Source organism: Tachypleus tridentatus, chromosome 8, assembly GCF_004210375.1.
Source record: "Tachypleus tridentatus isolate NWPU-2018 chromosome 8, ASM421037v1, whole genome shotgun sequence".
Classification (NCBI taxonomy): domain Eukaryota; kingdom Metazoa; phylum Arthropoda; class Merostomata; order Xiphosura; family Limulidae; genus Tachypleus; species Tachypleus tridentatus.
Window position 1 is genome coordinate 75,242,347 of NC_134832.1, and position 21,959 is coordinate 75,264,305.

Genomic DNA, 21,959 nt, shown 5'->3' on the forward strand with positions numbered 1-21,959 from the left:
GCTATCAGGCTGGCTGGAGTACAACAGGCTTGTTTATATTATCAGCTCTCACAAACAACTGTTTTGGTTTAAATCAGATTAAGCGCAATTCATTTACATATAAGATTTATAGGATACAGATTAATTACACATCATTAATTTTTAACAGTGGTTTATTTTAATTATTATTTGAATTAATTCTATTATCATTCATTAGCAAGTGAACAAGCAAGTCTTCTCATTCCTGGAGCAACTACAGCACGAACAGGACAAAAATACATTAGTAACTCTTTAAGAATCTATGACTGAAAACAAAGGAAATTTTATCCATAGTGTTTTTTCCCATCACTGATGATGTAGCTACATCACTATATATAATCTACACCAATTTATTTATCCCATTTGATTTGTCTAACTTTTGGCAATATCAAACATAATGTGCCTGCAGTCACAGGGAATGGTTCATACAAATATTTTTCTTTCCTCCATGTTTTTATTTGTTTTTAACACAAACAGTTCCCTGACAAATCTCTAACATTTATTGTAATGATGAACAATACCTTGTATACCCTGTGCTTTTTTCTTACACAATCAATAAATATCTGTATAATAATTCATTGTTTAGTCTCATAACTTGGTATAACACTATAAAGTAAAAGAAACTTCTAACCTGTTCTTTTGTTACAATATTTTTGGTGAACTTTCAAGAACTTCCCTGAAATCTTAATAAATCAGTCTTGCTTAATATCTCCTTAGTATACATTTATTGTGATGAAAAGACTGACAAAAATGGAGTCATTAATAGGTTTAGTAAATTACATCCTGGAAGCTCCAGTTATTTTAGTACTTTTGAATGAAATCTGATAATGAATGATGGATTGATGAGGTATATTACTGGCTGAAAAAGTTAAAGTTTACAGTTTATTACTTTTTATGTCAATACCATTTTGAAAGCCAGACAAATTATAAGAGTTTGTGACTCCTTTACATTAGTTTAGACAGTGAGTTCCAAAACATATAAGAAACAAATATGATGTATATATCTAGGCTTTAAACATGCTGCACTTAACAATGAAATCTCTATTCATTGCTAATTACTAGGACCACTATAGTAAGTATTCAATTTTTTTTTATTCCTCATCATTTTTTTTCATATAAATTTTCTTTCAAAATGTATAGAAACTGTTGTGTAAAAACATATTAGATGTGATTACAGATTCTAGAAAATCCATTTCTTTGCACTCTTTTCTTAAATTTTTGAGGGGAGAGGGGAGGAATCACTGTTTCTGGCTTTGATTTACTATTAACATTTTCCCTTAGAAATCCTAATCTATAACACCATACACAGGCTACTTCTCAGCCATTGTGCTTTATATTTAAAATGTTCATAAGTTTTAGAAATGTGATCTACATGAAACATTAATATAATTGATTAAAATAATAAGCAGCATCTGCTTGGAATAATAACTGCTTTTTATCACACATTTATGGAACATTATTTACAGTAGTCAAATGTCATATCAACAATTATATATACAGAAAATATTGAACACACACACATGTATATAAAAATAGCAAATCTTTTAGTGTTATTAACATTTGATACATTTTTTGAAATTCTTTGGATTTGTTAATGATATAAATTTCATTCTCTCAAGTTTTTATGGAGGAAGAATGCAAGTAAATTCTATTAAGTTTCTTTTTATAAATAATATGATATAAAACTAGAAATTAGAGACAATTCTCATATTAAATAATTCATTTTTGCAAATCTTCAAGTCATTCTGCTGGAGTCTTCATTGGACCAAATGTGACTGTTACAATCAAAGACTACTTTAAACCAGAACCCTAGTAACAGAACAAACATAATCCACCCTAAAAGAAGTACACTGTTTGTTCCATAACTAAGTTTTGTTTTAAAATCATTTCCTGTTTGTCAATTATAACAATAAGCCATGGCCCAATGATTATCTCAAAAAACTTCAATAAAGCAGTCAAAAACTCCCCCAAAATAAGTACTTTGATATAAAATAGCCAAAAGTTTTCTTTTCATTAATGGAATTCACTCTTATTAAGATCCAAATGTTCATGCACTCATATATTGCTGAGTAAAATAAAGTTTAAGCTAATGCCCATATACACATTTTGCTGTACTTTTGAATTAACTGACTGACACTAAACATTGCTGCTGTACAAGTAAAAGAGACTTAAGAATCAAAGGCAAACAATAAGTTTAACCACACAACAATTTTTTATACACATTGGTGTTACATGGAAATAAAAGTTACATTCCTTTTAGACACTGATAGTTCGAAAAATATTAAAACCCGATAAAGCTGTACTAATTATAACCCCAGGCATCTGAGGGTGCCAATGTAACTCTTTGATTTCAGTTTGTCCCTGATGAATGAACAAGAGCTGAGGTGGAAGGTTTGCTAATTCTGCCTCTTTCTGAGTTGTTGTTTCAGTTTCAGAATCTCTTTCAACTGCCATATCCCACAGGGAAATCTGGTCATCAGAACCAGAGGCAGCATAAACAGTGCTGTCAGTTGGATGCCATTCTACTGAAGTAATGGGTGCTGTATGATGCTTAAACATTGCTATGGCACCTTCTTTCTAAAAGTCAAAGATAACTATTAGAAAATAAAATGCTGTAACAGTCCATATAATGTACAGTACATACCACAATTTAAGTTCTACAGCTGTCACTGTCTTTAACACATTTTTATGAAACAAAGATCATAATTTTTTGAAAGAATATTTTAGTTAACATATGTTAAGAATAATAGGATAACAACTCATCAGCTGCCATTACCTCTGGTCATTGGTTAGCTGGGCTGAAGAAGAATGATACAGCTTAAAACTACAGTTCCAACCTGAACAAAAAACCTAACCAAAATTCCATGAATTTTGTTATCTAAGAAATGGATCCACTTACTCTATTACCATGGACAATGGCTTACAAAAAGAACTTAAGGTACCATAGACACTGCAATTAATTAACATTCAAGATATTTTGACACACAAGTCTGAATAATGGCAAAAACAAGATTTTAACTTTAATAATATGTAAACTGGGAATAACCTATAAAGAGACAATTATTAAAACTGTAAATGTTTTTCTGATGAATTGTTATATAGTGAAAAATACAAATTAACTAAAATAGTTGATAGACTTATTGTTAACTAATGTACAATTATACAGTAATTAAAACATTGTATAAACAAATTTCAAAATATTTTAGATACTTTTAAATTTACTTTATTATTTTAGAAGGATGGAGCTTTTGAAAGTTTGACTGACAAACATGATTGCAAAGAAACTACTTTATAGTTTTGGAATTTCTTTATATTGTACGTAAAGGTCAAAATCTTAAATAGTCTTAGGTTTTCCACACTTAGGCTATGAATGATCATTAGTATTCTACTTTATAGAGTTTTATGTTTATTATGAAAGCAGTATTCATACATGTATTCATCATCATCCTAGCAAATGGTGCATATCTTTCATCTGTTACCAACTTTCATCAACATTTTCACATAAAAATTTACAAATTAAAAGTAAAAACATGCACTTCTATAGATTTGGTTAGTAACTTGTCAAATAACAGTCAATATTTGGAACTGTTTTCACTTTAATAGACTAATATTTTTGTAATAAAATTTCCAATGATATTCCTTATTATATATAAAATGCATTCATATTAGTTTTAAGGCATAAAAATAATCTGTTAATGCTCCACTTACTTTAAATTGTCGAAGATCCCAGATCTTGATGATCCCATCATCACCACCAGACAATATAAAAGGCTCCTTGTGGTTCCAACTGATGACATTGATATCCAATTCATGAGCATCTTCAGTGGTTATCATGCAAGCCTTCTGAGGAGCAGCTCTCATATCCCACACACGACGAATAGATTTATCTACTGAACAAGAGGCTAAGACCTATAATGCCACAAAATACAGTCCTTCTTAATACCATTTTAGGCAGACAGAACATACCTGATTTATGGAACAATAAATAAATATATAAAGAAATATATAAAATTCAAATATCCAAAATTTTATGGATAATCATAAAAACTGATTATCCAAATCAGTGTTTTGGATAAATGCAGAAATAAGATTTCATTAAAACTTAAATGTCTTCTGTAAAATGGAAAAAAAGAAAAAACTGATAACAATACCAAAACATTCTTTCATAAAACAACACTGTTCATTCTAAAATTTTACATTAAATACATTTATACATTTTCTATTCCTACAAATTGAGCAACTTAGATGCACCAGTAACTGTTTTTTCTAACTATTTTGGAGAGTTAATTCCATACAAATAACTTAAACTGCTAACAATATTTCACTCTATATGTTAGTATTAGAATAAAATGTATTAAAATGTTATTAGTTTCACATTTTACTATGTTCGTAAAATAAGAGACACTAAATACTGCTGAAAATAAACTGAAGAGCATTTGTTTAAACAATAAGTAAATGTAGATTTAATAATGCAAAAAAGACTAAAAGTATGTTTGTTTGAAAGTCAAAATAAATCAAAATTACTGGAAAGACATTTACGATTCTTACAAATTCTGTAACATTATCTGGAGTTTTTAATTAACTTTTATTAGCAATGATAACTTATCCATTTTCACCATTATAAACTACCTTTGAGTATCTGTAGCCAAATTAATCAGCCAGGAGAGCCTACATTCACAGATTATTGATGCATGACAACATAAAAAAGGGAGAAAAGTACTAAAAACTATTTCTTAAAAAAAACACCACCACCCAAGTCTTAAACATTCAAATACTGGTGCTGTGATGAATATTAATAAGGCAAATGTGAAATTGTTGGTTGGTTCATACATTAAAACAATTTTATAGGGCTGTAACAATACACATACCTCATGATTTGATATGAATCATGATTCTTTTACTGCAATTCATATAACTATATTATCTGCTAGCACAACAAACATAAAATGACCAATACTGCACTTCTAAAATATGAAGTTTTTCTTAAAATTTAATTGTTGATCATCTGAAAATATCAAATTCAAAGAAAAATATATCAAAGCAATTGTTTTATATAATTATTCATATATACTTCTTTATCCATAAATGCTGCAAAATCATGAGCTGTTAATCCAAGTACTAACACAGCATGTCAAATTTGGAATTTCACCTGGTCAGAACATCCTCAATCAGTTTAATTTATCCACTTGCATTGCATGAACAGCCTAGAAAGCACATCCACAAAGTGTTCAGCAATACTCAGCTCATTTAATGGTCTCTCTCTTTCTCTTTTTTTTTTTTTTTTTTTTTAAGAATGCAGTTTCTCATTTTCCAATTGTCATTTATAAAAATACCTAGTAGCATTGAAGTAACTTTCAGCAAATCTTAAAGATCATCAATCACTGGTAAGAGAAATAGAAGCACTCTTCAATTCATTGTCACACTTATCCTTTTCTTGTCTTTTGAGATTTGAAATTACTGCAGTTGAAAAGAAAGTCTAAGAAGGAATCTCAAATTCTGACCCCAAAACCTGCATTATCCATCAATGAAAATATCTCATATGTATAGACTTAAAGATCCCAACAGATCTCATCTCTTTTGCCCTTGGACAGTTCAGATTTAGTTTCATGTTAAAAACTTTCTGAAGTTTCAGCTGAGTAACACTATCTTTACTACTTACAGAAAGTGAAACCTGTGAGAGTTTACCTTAAACTTCCTTTGTTTCTTGTAACGTAAAGTTTTTCTTTCTAAATGTGTGGCCATGTTTGACATTGTCCCCATCAAACAAATTTGGCATATTGTTCTTCAATGATCAGTTTTTCTTACCCAATTATGATCCAAACTTCAAACCTCAAACATTTTCAAATCACTCACTAGTAGAATGAAAGTACATTCTTCTATTTTACACTTTGATGGTAAGCTATTGTTAACAAAGCTCTATTCATTTTGGTTTACCATTTATTAAATAATTTGATTCTTTGTATTCAAGAAAAATTAAAAGCTCAAATATAATTTTCAAGCCACATTACTAAAGAGAGAGAAATCTATATTTAGAAAGGTTATACAAACTGATCATGCACTTGCAAGGAAATGTAAGTTTGTAATTATAGTTCTTAAAGCATTTGTTTTTATAACATAAAAGGACACCAAGAAAAAATAAATGAACCAATCTGCAGTGCAAATGAGCCCATGTACATAATTGTGGTCAATGAGCCACAATGAATCATACTTCTGGTACACTGTTACAGCCCTACAATTTTACTTGTACTCACATATGGCTCATTTGGAGACCACTGGAGATCCTCTACAGATGCTGTGTGTCCAGTGTAGGCTCGCTGGTCAACATGCCATGTCCCTCCTTCAAGAGGCTTCCACAAATGGATGTTTTTCTTACAATCACCTGTGGCTAGAACACCTATATAAAATATTTCAAAATACAGCAAATTTTTAATATAACAGCAACAGGTGTGTAAATATACACATTCAGATTCAATGAAATGTACTAAACTAATATCTTTAAACATAGTTTTATTATACAAGGTAAATTTGTAACAATGATGGTTCTTCATTTTAATCTTTTAAACTAAGGAATATTGCTATAGCTCTACTATCTTCAAGATGTTGTTTGTCAACATTCTGCATTTCTATAACAATTATTGTGGCATAACTGTAATGTCAATAGAAGAAAGGTTATGTATTTACCTGGTGTATTTCATACTGAAATATTCTGTATCAGAAGTTCACCACATCACACATAACATGACTAACAACTGACAGATGTTTTATTGACATGGTTAGTAGCCTATATCTGACTACTACAGCCATGCTACAAGTACTCAATAAATTTTTATTATAACTTTCAAATAATTACACCATACACATGTTAGATGAGCTTGGGAACAGTAAATAACACTGTATTTGTAAAACTAAATTATTCAAATCCCAATTAACAAAACAATATATTACAATGTACATGTGATGACAATGGGTCCAAAATATGGAAACAGATACCATGACCCTGGCCAAACAATGTATGAGACAACTGTAGAGCTGTTGGAATGGACTCTGACTGACTGGTTTTAGAGAGACAGAATGAAATGAATCAAAGCTCAAAAACACAGTGAGCTGCTCTAAGAGACATGCAAAGATGGCTCTACTACAGACCAAAGGCTTGAAGTATCCTCTCCAGATATGCATCCAATCCAAAAGAGAACCATCCATAAAGAGATGTACCTTCTAAATGAGTAGAAGGAAGACCCACTGAAGTGTTGTTTTGGTTTAACCAGATAGATAAGGGTGTCCAAGGAATACCAAACAAAGTTCTAGAGAGCTTGTAAAGCCCACTGGTGATGTCTCATGTAGGTTTGACCAAAGTGAATGAGGGCATTCAAAGCTTACATCCCCCAAATATGAGAGCCCATTGCACTGTTTGAGAAAGAGAGGAGAAAACAGACCAAACTAGAAGATTTATAGATTGCAGGTGAAAGGGAGAAGATGGGGCCCAGCTGATATAGGAACTGAAAAATACCCTGAGATGAGCAAGTTCTTGAATGAGGGAGAGGAAGGACTTATCCATCTTGACCAGCTAATCTACCTGTGAGTTTCTCAAAGAAGAAATTGAGTGTGAAGGGAAAAGGTGGCATGCAAAAGAGCTAGAAGCAGCCAGTTGTCTATGTAATGATGGAAATCAAGACTCCAGGAATGGAGAAGAATGCAAAGATTGTGATTAGCCAAGAAGAAATGTAATGAGCCAATACCAGCCTGATCAGAAGAGTAGACACAACCCCGATATATAAAATGAAAAAATGCCAAGATGATGGAGAAATGGGAATATGAAGACACCTACCTTTATGATCCAAAGACCAGAAGTAAAAACCAATCAAAGAGATAGGTACGACTCCATCGTGAATCAAGGAAAAGTTCAAGGAATAAAGATCAATAATAGAGTGCCACATTCTGGTCTTCTTGGAGACAACAAATGAACAAGAATAGAAACCTGACTGAGAAAAATCCATTGATTCCACAGTGCCCTTGTTGAGAACTGCATCGAACAAATGCTGGCTGGAACTGGGATCCTGAGGAGGTAGGGAGAAAAAAGGGTGAGGATACAGGGGAAGAAAAGCAAAGAAGGAGCTTTTGGAGAGAACCTGCAGAACCTGACAACATGGTGTCAAAAAGGCAAACTCCTATCCCCCATCAGACCTGTACCTAGCATACAGTGACCAACAGTGCTGAAGCTATCAAGTAAAAACCAACAGTTGACTCAAACATGTGAAGCAGAAACCGATAAAGGAGGGAAGAAGGGGAACAAAACACAGAAACAAACTCAGAAGGAGGTTGAGACAAATACGAAACCAATGAGAAAAGGAAGGAGGTGCAAACAGGCAAACTTAACTTTAAATTCCAATGAGTCAAGTAGACCCCAGAAGACAAAGAACTAAAGTTAACAATCTAGGTTCTCCAAAAAAGAAGTAAACTGAAATTCCATGAGTAGAGTTTAAGGAAAGAACATGTCTAAACACTATGAATGCCAATCAAAAAGTGAATTTGAGCTAATCTGCACACAAATAGTCAGCTGTACCAGGCATTGTGACACACTCCAAGGGATACTGTATGCTCATTTGCCTGATACCCCACAGCTGCTTTAAATGAAAACGTGAAGGAAGGATAGAATATCAAGGCTAGTAGAGAAAAAAATATATGCATATATAGTGCAGTACAAGCAAAAAAAAGCTGTTACTTAAGAGAAGATGTCAGATTACGTGTATACATCTACAGGCAACTTCCACTTAAGTTTAATGTATATTTATGAATTAATAAGGATACAGTGTCTAATCTATAAACTGGCAAGTGGATTTAGCAATTATCTCTACAACTCAGTATTTCAAACACAAATTAATTAACTGATATGTTAATGTATTGTACAGATCTGTAATTATCATACTGGATTTAAAGTACAAGGTCTGTTAAAAAAATACGCGGACTGACATCATAAAACAAAATGTACTTTATTTAGAAGTTACAGGTCTGGGACCCCTTCAAAGTACTCTCCTCCCCAACGCACACACTTATCCCAACGGTGTTTCCACTTGTTGAAACAGTCCTGGTACACTTCTTTTGTAATGTCCTCCAGCTCCTTCGTCACATTTGCCTTAATCTCGGGAATTGTCTCAAATCTTCTTCCTTTCAAGGGTCGTTTGAGTTTGGGGAACAAGAAAAGATCGCAAGGAACAAGGTCAGGTGAGTAGGGGGGTGGGGAAGAACAGTAATCGAGTGTTTGGCCAAAAACTCACGAGTTCAGAGGGCCGAATTTCGCAGCAACGTGGTGCATCTTCAATTTTCGTTCAAAATCTCGTAACAAGATCCAACTGATATCCCACACTCTTCAGCAGGCTCCTGACAGTCAGGCGTCGACTTGCCCGCACCAGGGTGTTGATTTTGTCGACGTGTGGGTTGTCAGTTGATGTGGAAGGACGTCTAGGACGCTCATCATCTTCAATGGACTGTCGACCATCCTTAAAATGTTCATGCCACTTGAAACATGCCATACACTTCATAGCAACATCACCGTAAGCCGTGTTAAGCATAGCAAAAGTTTCAGTTGCAGATTTTACAAGTCGTTGCTTCTTCAGGTCATTCATTCTGAAATCCGCCAAACGAAAAAAAATGCACTTCACTTAAAACCGCGTAGCTAATACACAAATGAAGATATCTGCAATCGGGAAATGGTGTCGTAATCAGCTGATCTGTGCGAACCTAGCAACACCAAGCAGATTCCCCTGGAACCAACTGGAGCCGCGCAATTCAAACAGTCAGCGTATTTTTTGAACAGCCCTCATATATATATTCTTAAATTACTGAATAATATAAAAAGTTAGTAAGCAGGTATATACATTACTATGTAGAACTTAATACGACATTGGAATATGTGCAAGAAACGCTTAAGGTTAAAGAAAATGAACAAGGACTAGGTTACAAAAGACAATATAACTGTTTCAAAAAAACCTTTACATCATGAAAAAATACTATTTTTTTATATCATCAAGAATTCCATGCCAGAAAGCTTCTCAGTAATTTGGACAAAATGTTGTTTTCTAGTAATTTCTATGACTAGAGAAATTGTTTCTTATAACATCTAAATATGTATTAACAAAGCAAAAGCTGATGTTACAAATATTTAGATCTTACAACAAAAGAAGGTTTTATAATATACTTTTCTATCAATCTGTTAACATCAGTACCAGATGACACTTCATTCAGCTTAGAATGCCTTTTAAACATAAGTTATCACACCAATACTGACAATTCTCTTTACTGCTGTAATCAAACTAACATTTTATGGTTTCTGCCAAGAAATAGTCTCCTAAAGACTAAGGCATGTGTAAAAGTATAATATTCATAAAAGCATTTTTTTTTAAATTTTATTGATCAAACTCCATATGAGTAGTTACAAAATATTTGTTTTCTGTGTTTTGCACAAAGCTGCATGATGGCCATTTGCATTAGCCATCCCAGCAGTGTGAGACTAGAGGGAAGGCAGCTAGTCTTCACAAACCACCACCATCTCTTGGGCTACTCTTTTACCAACAAATGGTTGGACTTATCATCACATAGTGCCTTCATGACTGAAAGGGTGTGCATGATTGGAGTGATCTAAGACCCTCAGCTTACAAGTTGAGCTACCTAACCACCTAGCCACACCAAACCATTACATAATAAAGCAGAAATGTGTGTTTATATAAATTATAAACATTATTACAAATTTTAAAATTAGTAGCAGAATTCTGTTAAACATCCAAGAACTATTATATTATGTACAACTGTACATTTTTTTTCAACTTTAAATTAATATGTTATTAGTAAAATATAATTCAAAGTGATACATCTATTCCTTATACTACATGTTCACATTCTCTCTCTTGCTTGTGCCATAAATCAACATCATTTATTTATCAACATACTTCTCCTCTCTGTTACAATCTCCCATTTGCATTCCGTAATTTTGTATAAATTCATGTTCCATGGAACTTTTATGCTGGTAAGCAGATGTTTTGTGCCATCTGTTGAGAGAATTGTTTGGCCAAACATCTGCCTTAAACTTAGTAACCTTATGGTGATCAAATTTTCTTCCAAATTAAACAGATCAGGAAGAACAATTGGAATAGAAGATAAAATTTTGAATTATATTTTATCCATAAACTGTTACTTTTAAACAAAATCATGAAACTCTACCATCACAAGAAATCACAATGAACAGACAGTAAAGAACAGAGAGTGAAAGAAGCAGAGTGGTGCTTCTACTTCTAAAGAAGCATTATTTCTGTGAACAGACAAAGAAAACAAATGCTTATGTGGAACCTGAAAAACAGTGGAAAATTATAATCTTTTGAGCTCCAAAACATGCAAAGGATAAAATAAAAATTAAAAGTGAAAAATCAAAACCTATTACCAATTCCAAAATAAAACCCCATATTGGAGTTTACCACCTCCACAAAAGACATAACTCAAGGTTAAAGTAGGGTATCTTGTTTGAAGTGCTATATTTAAATGCTTTCATAATAAATTATACCATTAATGAACTAAAAAAATTTTTCTCTTAAGATAGATTTTAACATTAAAATGAACTGCACATTCTTGATAACCATGAATTTTATAATGAGACCACAAAAAAATCTCTTTTTTCCCTCTCTTATTTCTCTATAGCATGTATTTTAACATTGGAAATCTTCCACTCTATATTTTCATAAATGAAACATAATAAAGAATTACTTTGACACCTCAATTGTTTGAAATATAGTAGTATCAAATAATAATGTAGAAAATTAAAACCTGGTTTAGTTGGGGACCAATCAACAGCAAATCCTTCAGACTGATGACCAGTGAATGTGAAGACTGGCTTGGGAGCTTCATTATTCCGAACATATGAAGCCATTACATGTGGAACGTTTACAGCTTGAAGAGGATGTGATAAATCCCAAATGTAGACTTTTCCCATTTCTGACCAACTTGCAGCAAATGGATGATTATTAATAGCAGTCACCTTCAACAGGAAAATAAAATTGTCTCACAATGACTTATTTTTACAGAAAGAATTTGCAGAAAATATATACACTCTTTCCAACACAAGACCTAATACAATCCCTAAAATAAATTTAACATTCATTCATCATCATACTGTGGAAGCCAAACTAATTATAAAATCATCAATCTGAAATTAAAAATACAATTTTAACTGTTAGCATGAAGAAATAAGGGAATGAAACAATCTTCCAATTTAAAGATTGAAAATATCTATGGTTTGCCAAAGATAGTGTTGATGATTTAGTTTTCTTTAAGAATAAAATATAATTAGAAGAATTGCTAAATCTATTAAGATTTGCATTATCCAAAATAAAAACAACTGAATAATGAAACATTTATTTTGAAACAATATTAGAGTTATATTCCTTCAGACACTGAGTTACAAATTTAAGTCCTTAGCTTTAGTAAGTGCTAAGTGTTTTTTATTATACTTAAGAGATGTGCTACACTTTAATTATCACATTCCATTAATTATGTTTTGTGAGGAAATACAAAAGCAGTTAAATATGAAATAACTTGATTATATCCAATGTATCATTTGCTAATAAAATTATTTCAATTAGTACATTCATCACTTAGATGGCCTGTAGTTCCCAAGGCAACAGATTCTTATTCCTTTCATTGTTACAAAATCAAATTTGTTTCAACATTTTTTTATTGTGTGCCTAAAGTAATAAGATTGGTATAATTTCCTTGATAATATAAAATTAATGAAGAGTTTCATGAAAAAGGCAAGTTACTAAATTGAAACATATCTTAGGTCTAATTTCACCATGCTAACTATATTTTGTAGCAACTAATGAGAAGTACGAGGAAACAAAAGCTAATTTTTCATGAAATAAATACATCAGAAATACTGTTAGTGTGACACAATTTTGTTCCTCAAAACTAAAACCATTTAATAAAAATAAAACATTTCAAAGCTAGTCCTTGACAGTGATATATAGTTATAAGTCTTATATAACTATTCAATAAAATCCTGAGCTTAGTTAAATGACATTGAAAAACATTTTTATCAGACTTTCCAAAGCTTTTCCCACAGTTGATGTACAATTAATAGGCCTGTAATTACTGGTACAATTTTGATCACCTCTTTGGAAACATGAGTAACACCAGCCAACTCATGGTTCATACTGAATTACTCAGATCAAGTTCAAGCACTTTTTGGTAGCTAAAAATCTACATCAAATGTATAGATTTGAAACAATCACATTCAAATGTAAGGTAGCTTTTTACCTTATTACGATAAACTATCGTTGCTACTGTCACAGGTGCAGACTGAAATCTTAATGTACAACTGTAAACAGATAACACACAAAACATAAACACTTGGGTGCACAGGCAAACTTGCAGATTGCTATCAGCAACAAAGTGCCACGCTTTGAAAAACTCATAAGAAATAAACAGAAACAAAAGAATCATTAAATTTAAATTGGCTTATTAACATTTGAAAATTCAAATTCAAAGAAATTTCATTTCATATATGGATGAAAATTTATTTTTTGTAGGCCATGTAGGGTTCATGCAACTTCTAGTTTGTTGTAATATTTTTTTTTCTTTTCCAGATGCTTTGTTTTACTTTATATATCATTAAAAACTAATTATAAAAATTTGTTTTGAACACCTTCACCTTTATTCTTAAATAAATAATTACTGTGAGGGGTGCGAGAACATATTAACATTTTTCATGGGTGTGGGGCATAAAAAAGTTTAAGAGCAGTGGTTCTTTTTTTTTCCTAATTTCAAAATGAATGTGATCACCTTATTAAATCTTGTATCCATCAATTGTTCAAGATGAAAAATATTACTTAAATCTTCATTAGTAAAAACTGAAGAAGTAGAATTTAATAACCCAGCCATCTCATACTAATGAGATACAAGCCTTACTTTATCATCCCTCAAAGGTCCTATCCTGATCCTAACATTTTGTTTACTCTTTAATATATTTAAAGAAATTGTTACTATTAATTTTTACATTTTCAGCCAACCTTTCTCACACATTCTTATTTGATCAACTTTTTTAATCTTCTAAATCTCCTGTCACATCAGTCAATGTAAATTGGTTACATTTGTGATGCTTTTCTTTAATTTTATCCCCTATACATCTTTGTGAGCCAGCCTGGCTTTTTACTTGCAGCTACACTTTTATTTCTATAAAAAATGTGTTTACTTTGAATATTTAAAAACATTAAACACTTTCTATATCTGATCAGTGTATCCAAATAACTCAGCTGTCTAACTCACAACAGATAATTCTTGTTACATCCCTTCAAAATTTGTTGTTGTTTTTTTATATTTTTAATCAAAATATATTCCTGAAGTCCCTATCTAGTAAAACATTGCACCTAATGGAGCAATGAGCCTTGTACCAAATGTTCTTCAGTGTTTCCTCTCTTAATTTCTATATTAGAAGTTAATAATAAATCTAAAATAGCATTTTTTTTCCAGTAGTTTCCTTAACCAATTGGTAAAGAAAATAATCTTGAATAGTTTCCAAGAAACTTTCTACCTCATGGTATGACATTTCTCAATCTATATGCCTGAAATTAAAATCATTCAAAATTATTAGCTTAAATATTAATCTTGCTGTGAGGTTTTGCAATAATTTCATTAGTATCATTGTCAGGAATTTGTATAGGGCCAGATTCTTTACTGAAGCCATCTGTGACATTTGGCAATAAATTTCAACAATAAATGGATAGCACAATTCACTTGTTTCAAAATACTACATTCGACACAAGTCAAATGTGCATACAAAATAATTCTTTAAAATATAGGTTATCACAGTTGAATCTAGAGCTAAATACAATTTTTTTTATCTCAAGAGTCCACATAGACTGGTTCAGATACTTTAGAGTCTAATTGACAAGACAAATTATTTCTTCTCTCCTCTGTTACCACACCACAATCAGTGATAATTCACTTACATTAATTACCCTGTGGGTTACCTCAGTTGTTTACAGAGCTTTAAATTATTTTCTATGTCAAAAGTTCACTCAAACTAATTCAATTACTTTAGAACCTAACTGAGAAGATGAAATATTCTTCTTTATATCTGTTGTTACAACACAAACTGAAATTTTTACTTCAGAAATCACCTGTTGTGGTTAATTCACACACAGTCTAACTTCAATTTTACTCTCATTTTCACTTCATTTCTTCTCTGCACCTGCACATATTTATGATATACAACAGAAGAATCTAGAAATCTCCACACCTGTAGTAACTACAATATTGAATACAAGAAGAAGCTTCAAATAAGATGACAACAACAATATTAAAAAAGCCTAGTAAAGCAATTAAACTACACACAAAACATGTAACTCATACAGTTATGAAGCAAAACTTGTCATAACTATTGTTTTCAATATAAATAAATTTTAACACTCTTGTTATGAAAACTAAATCATAAAATCACAACAAATCATCAAATGTCCAACAATCATCTATGATCTATAACACTTTCCCACTAAAAGCCTTTTCCATTTATATCCAGTAATAGAAACCTAAATGTATTCAATAACTATGATATCCTCAACTTCAACAGGATGTAATTTTCAATCTACATATAAAGCCACTTTTCTCTCTCTCTCTCTTTAGTATTCTATCCCTATTATATACCACACAACCTTGTACTTCAAAAAAAGTTTTGTCATCAAAATCATTATTTTTAACCATCACCAAGCTCTATATATTATGACCATCAGACACTGTAAAGGCAACAATACTAGTTCTTTTGTCTGTAATGCTGTTAAAACTACATATCTTTAATATCCACGTTATCATGTACTTAACCTGTTAACAGAATAACTAAATACTGCTTAATGCATGCCAAAACCTCAAGTTTTAAATTATAAAAATCAACATGCTTTAAGAGATTTAATTGGTTCACATTCACTTGCCCACATGCTAGTAAACATTCTGATAGATCCTTTCCAGATAAAGTAAAAATCCTCCCAGATGTAATCATTATGCCACTGAAGATAATTTCATGAGGTTTAATACCCTATCTACTTGTGCTTGGAGCTTTACCTTCAAGAAACAAACAATACCATGTTTGTTTTTTTACATGCAAAGTTTGAATGCACCAGGATGTTAGTTATAAAATACAATAAAACTTTGGGAATAATAAAAGGGTTTCATATGGTAACAAATTTTTAAAAATAAAACAAAATTAAATTTCTTACTCTAACTCTGTTCACACAGCCATGATGATGAATTAAAGCACATTCAAGTTCTGGATTTTCATCCTCATCATCAGTATCACTGTCACTTTCATCTTCCTCAGTAGCTTTCACTTTGTTCATGTTAGACAGCTTGATGACAATCAAGTTGTTGACATGAGATCTTTCTGCCTGTGATCCTGCTACAATGTAGGCTGTAAGAGGAAACTTCTCTGCTCTGTTCTCACCAAGATCATCCTGAATTACGTCAAAGCTAAGGCAAGGTGCACCTAATGTGTCATGAAAAAATATTAAATTTTATGTGTAGATCATTTGATATTCTTACAAACATCTTATTTATTGCAGTTAAAACTATGGACACATTTGCAATTGTCAAGAAAGATGGTTGTCTATTTGACTTGAGGTCTGGTAACTCAGTACAGACACTGATCTCAGAATGTTAGAAAAAAGCACCTTATATAGTTCACCTATTAAATGGTCATTTCATTCATGAGGGTCATCATAAAGGAACAGATGATAAATCGAACTATTACCATATGGAGTTAACTCAACAATTTGCCTGGTATGTTGTTTGAATGTGTAATAGTCTGTGGTTTGAGATGCTGAGTTGTATAGTGTTGAGTTTTATATTCCAAGTTGTGTTGTGTTGGCTTGAAGACTAATCTTGGTTAACTTTTGGAACAAATTATGTAACAGTCTTTTTCCAACTTCAGCTCTTAAACAGAAAGAAAGAACAAAATATGAGATGTATTCAAATTTTTAAAAAATATTAAACTTCAAGTACACTAAAGATGCAACATACCTCCTTGAAAACTTAAATTGAAAGAATGTGGAAGCCTTTTCACAGATTAAAATGGCTGAAAAAAGCACTCTGGGGGCTAAGCTGTCGGTTGATTATTCACATGTTATCTATTGAAGTAAATGTATACAATGGATTGTTTCAAAAAACAAAAGAGTTGAAAGTGGCCACCATGTTTCATTCAGTACATAAGCCATATTTCAGCAAAATATTAAGATATGAGGTTTTTATTTTATATTTGAAATTGTTAATAGTACTAATTTGAGTTCCTAATTTCTATAAAACTATAGATTTAGTATTTTGACATCACAAACATCAAAATTTAAAAAATGCTGCATTCAACATACCATGTGACCCAATAAAATCTATATTTAGATATGTTATTTTAATATTTACTTTTAAATTAAAAATTAACTCATGTATAATATTAGACATTGAATGGCCTTTGATCTGTGACCCATCATGAAAGGGTTAATTTAAGTTTGTTCGGCTTCAGAATAGTACGGAATAGTGATTGAAGGGTCACTTTGTGGTCCAAATCTCAGGATTCAAACCTTTTAAACACCAAAAGTACTGGCTCTTTAAATGCTGCAACATTATGCAAACATGCACATATATTTCAGTTAGTTATTGTAAAATTACTTGCATTTATCTGCCAAAGCCCCTAATTTTGAGTTGTGAGCTACAAGAAAGGTAACCAGCTGGTAGCCTCTAATGCCAACTCTTGAACTAATCTTTTCCCATTGAACTGTGGGATTAGAATGTTCTTACAACTGAAATAGCTAACACATTTAGTAGTAACAGATATTAAATCCATAATCCTAACTTCACAAGTCAACAATCAGGCTATGTTGACCTGGATGCAAATAATGCTTTCTTATTAACTACAGATGTAACAAGTTACAAGGAATGCTTGCAACAAAAGTGAGGACTTAGTGGGTATGAGTCCTTCCCTCAGACAAAGTTTGTGCCAAAATATATATGTTAGAAAAATGCATATTCAGATAGTTGAATACCAATCTCTAATCTCAACTACTTTAGAACACTGAGAAACAACTATTATAAATTATATGGAAGACAAAGCTTCATTTCAATTTTTTTTTTCAACTATGCACGTAAGAAAGAATATTGACAATAGTAATAACTTCTTGTTTTGCATATTGCTATAGCCATATGCAACACTCCATTACTTTTGATTTATTTTTAGTAAACTATTTTTTATGTATTGTTTTTAATAACTTATTATAAACATATTTAGTGGACCTCCAGCAATTTTACACCAAAACTGTAAAAAATATTCTTACAATTTTTCTGATTAGAGCTTTAAAAACCTACATATTTAGTACACTTGAACATGCATAGCAAGATAGTTTTTGTAACAATAACAGTGAGTACTATTACAATCTAGGAATTTAATGATATATCAAAATATATTGAGATATCTTATAAAATATGAAACATTATACATAGCTTATGTAAAAGTACATTTTGATTTTAGTTTCCTTTACTTATTAATCTGATAAAAAAATGGTTTGTTACCACAATCCTATGCTGTACATAAATTGTACATAATGCATTTCAGTATGTAATGTATACAATTATTACACACTGGTTAATTACAGTGAAACTCAAGAACCTGAAATTTATAATTCTTTGACATTTTACATATCAGTGATGTGAACACATTTTGTATTTTCTATCTGTAGGGAAAATAGATTAACCAAATTTGACAAAAATATAGAAGGGAACATAGTAGAGTGCATTCCTCTACAATGCAGAGTTGATCATATCTGAATCTCAAAGCATATGAAAACATGTCCTTATGTCTGTGATTACCATCAGACAGTCCATTTCTGATAGAATAATAATGAATAATATTATTCTTATGTCCACAAAAATGTTCATCAAAATCTGATCATTTCTGACTGAGTTACAGAGCAAAAAGGATGATAAATTGGATCCCATGTTTACAGATAAATATTTTTTTATTATTACCTTGACAAGGTCTTGACCCCCAAAACCTAACCACTTCTAAGTTGGGTCATAGTCCAAATGTATACCACTTTTCATCCAAATCCATTCACCTGTTTCTGAGAAAATTTGCTGGCAAACACACCAATCTGTGTGCAAACTGTGCAAAACAAGCATCCGATATATATAAGGGAACATCAGCAAAGAACATGCTGATACAGAAATGTCTGAATAATGCACAAGTCAATTTGTAGATAGTGTACAGAACACTAACAAAAGAAACTGTCATACTATGTATTTGGTTAATTAACATTTGTTAATTTCTTCAGAGGGGTGTAACTGCTTTAAATATAAGTGACAAGTCTTTATTGGTAAATAAATGTGCTTTTGTTAATATATTGTGGGTTGATTTAAAAATATAACTGCATTTAGTCATTTAAATGGAGATATGGAGATTTTGTGTAATGTGATACATCATACTGTTATCTGTGTACTAAAACGTGTATTGCATTTTACGAACAATAAAATATAGTATCATAACACGTTTCCTTGCAAATAACAAATATTGTACTGTCTGTTTTTCTAGAATTTAAGTGAATTTGTTTTCACTGAATTATTTATTTTCTACCAAACCATAATAGAAATATCTAATTCTTTTATCATTAAAAATTTAAAGACAATTACTTTTAGCTAATAATTAGTTTATTTAATAATCTTGTGAAAATTTGTTGGGAGGGAACCCACAGAATAGTATTCACCATAATTTCAACATGTTACAGGTTCTGTACTATATCACATATATAACACATTTTCATGTACAACAATATACAACTGAAAAGTAATTCAATCCTTTACTATTTTACTTAAATGTGTCCATCACATTAGATAAAAGTTAATTCAGAAATGTCTTTAATAAAAAACAAGGTAAGAAGACTAGCATCACTCTAGAATAATCAATTAATAATTTTAATTATTAATCTTTTAGCAAAATCCACTAAGTATACAACTTTAAATAAAACAGCATAGTTAAAACTGTGACATTTTCTACTGAGGCTGAATTGTCAAGTGAGACATTTACTCATTAAGTTACAGCTCATGATTCTGAATACAATGGAACCTCAATGACATGTAGCTGATCTCATAATAGTTGACAGAAACATTGTTATGTGTTTCAACCATTCATCACTAGCATGTTCAGAATTAATGATTATATAAAACTATTTAAACATGAAAAGAAATTTAACAGATGTTCAGAAAGCACTCAACATACAATCTACTTCAAAATATTTTAGAACAAGAGCGCAGTATGTTTCTATGACATTGTCAATAACATCACACAAACATGTTTAGAGCATGTTCAAAACTACTAAACTATAGTAACACCAAATCAAATGTACTAAGAAAACATTAGCTTAACAAATGCAGTAATTTCATATGTTATCCCTTCATCAATATCTGTGAAAGAGCAACCCACATACTTTTAGATTCAGAACAATTAAAGCATCATTGAGAAAAGGCTTGAAGAACAATTGTTGGAATACAAATCAATCAAAATTTCACCTTAACTATTTTGAAGTTGATACTGCTCAAAAGTAGTATTTTTCATTGAACAATAAAACTGTACAGTGATGTACAGTTTGATGGAGAAAACACTGACAATGCCACAAACTTCCTAACTTTTAAGTTGAAAAATATATTTTTGTAAAATTTCTAATGAGAGATTAAGCATTGCAGTGTACCTTCAATAAATAGCAAGCCTAATGTGATATTGTAAATTGATAAATGTGCTGCAATAAAAAAGGAATATTAAAGTATTTAAAAAAAACAGGGTTGCTGGCAGTGATAAAGTTTACAGTAAAACTGGTTTAACTTAATAAATTCATTAAGATTTAAATTTAAAAATAATTACTGGTATTCAAAACAAAACAAAAAAGAAATAAATAAAGGATTTTTTTTCTTTCCTAGGAATATTTAACTTGAGACTAGTCTTAATTAAGCTATCAGCAGTTAAGAATTTTGTATCTCAAAACGGTTGGTATGGGCATTAACACTTTTATTGATAAAGAAAGAACAACATGAACTGAAGATGACCTAGGAAGGTCGAAACGTTGTTCTCTCCTTATCAATAAAAGTGTTAACACTAATACCAGCCGTTTTGAGATACATTGTTATTTTAAATGGGTTTATCGTCACCAAGTGTTAAGAATTTAAATAAAAAACGATTGTTTAGTGTCCCAAACTAAAGTTTAAATAATTAGTGCTTCTGCCTTCAGGCCCAATTACAGTAGCTCCGTAATGATCAATGCAAATATAATTTGTAACACACTGAACCTTTTTTTTTCTACTAATTAAGTAGTATCACTACTAGGTTAAATAATTAAAAACAAATGAACTTGCCAGTCTGCGCTTGATGATATAACACATATGTTGATTCATCGCACACGAGTTCTTCGTCATTGTTTAGTGCTTGCCCTGGAAGATATATTTTCACTGACCCATCTTGAGCTTCTGAACAAGTCTCTCCCCCAGAATCTGTTTCCATTTCATTTTCACTTTCGTCCATCTTATCGTTGACAGACATATTGTAAATTCCACGTGTATGTAGGCAGCGCCACTGTCACGAATAGTATTTACAAATTTATAAAAAAGTGTTGTTTAAAATTCTATTATAAGCGGTTTATTCAGCCTGTTGGTGTGGTATTAAACTAAAATCATTTTTAATAATTCATATATCAGCAAATAATCCACATAAAATAACAGACTCATGAGATGATAAGCAGAAAATTATTTCAATTCAGAAAAAAAACTCTTTATTCATACAAATAATTTGTATTTGTGCAAGTCTTATGTAACATAACTAAACAACATCTATTCTCCTCTATTAATAGACTAATTAACTGTTGAAGTGTCCCCTGGTGGGACGGTAG

At 31.2% G+C, this 21,959-nt stretch overlaps 1 protein-coding gene across 2 annotated transcripts; it reads right to left on the reverse strand.

The window, feature by feature from the left end:
• Positions 1–1,431: 1,431 nt before the first annotated feature.
• Positions 1,432–21,668, reverse strand: l(2)09851 (WD repeat-containing protein 1 l(2)09851). Of its 2 annotated transcripts, none has more exons than XM_076449555.1 (6): positions 21,430–21,668; positions 16,266–16,531; positions 11,827–12,037; positions 6,270–6,412; positions 3,727–3,927; positions 1,432–2,595 (listed from the first exon to the last, which is right to left on the reverse strand). In XM_076449555.1, the coding sequence occupies exons 1-6, from the start codon at positions 21,611–21,613 to the stop codon at positions 2,275–2,277; spliced, it is 1,326 nt and encodes a 441-aa protein (XP_076305670.1). In that variant the 5' UTR covers positions 21,614–21,668; the 3' UTR covers positions 1,432–2,274. The 2 variants fall into 2 exon arrangements, with proteins under 2 accessions (XP_076305670.1, XP_076305671.1); XM_076449556.1 differs by having other exon boundaries at positions 1,432–2,612.
• Positions 21,669–21,959: the final 291 nt, after the last annotated feature.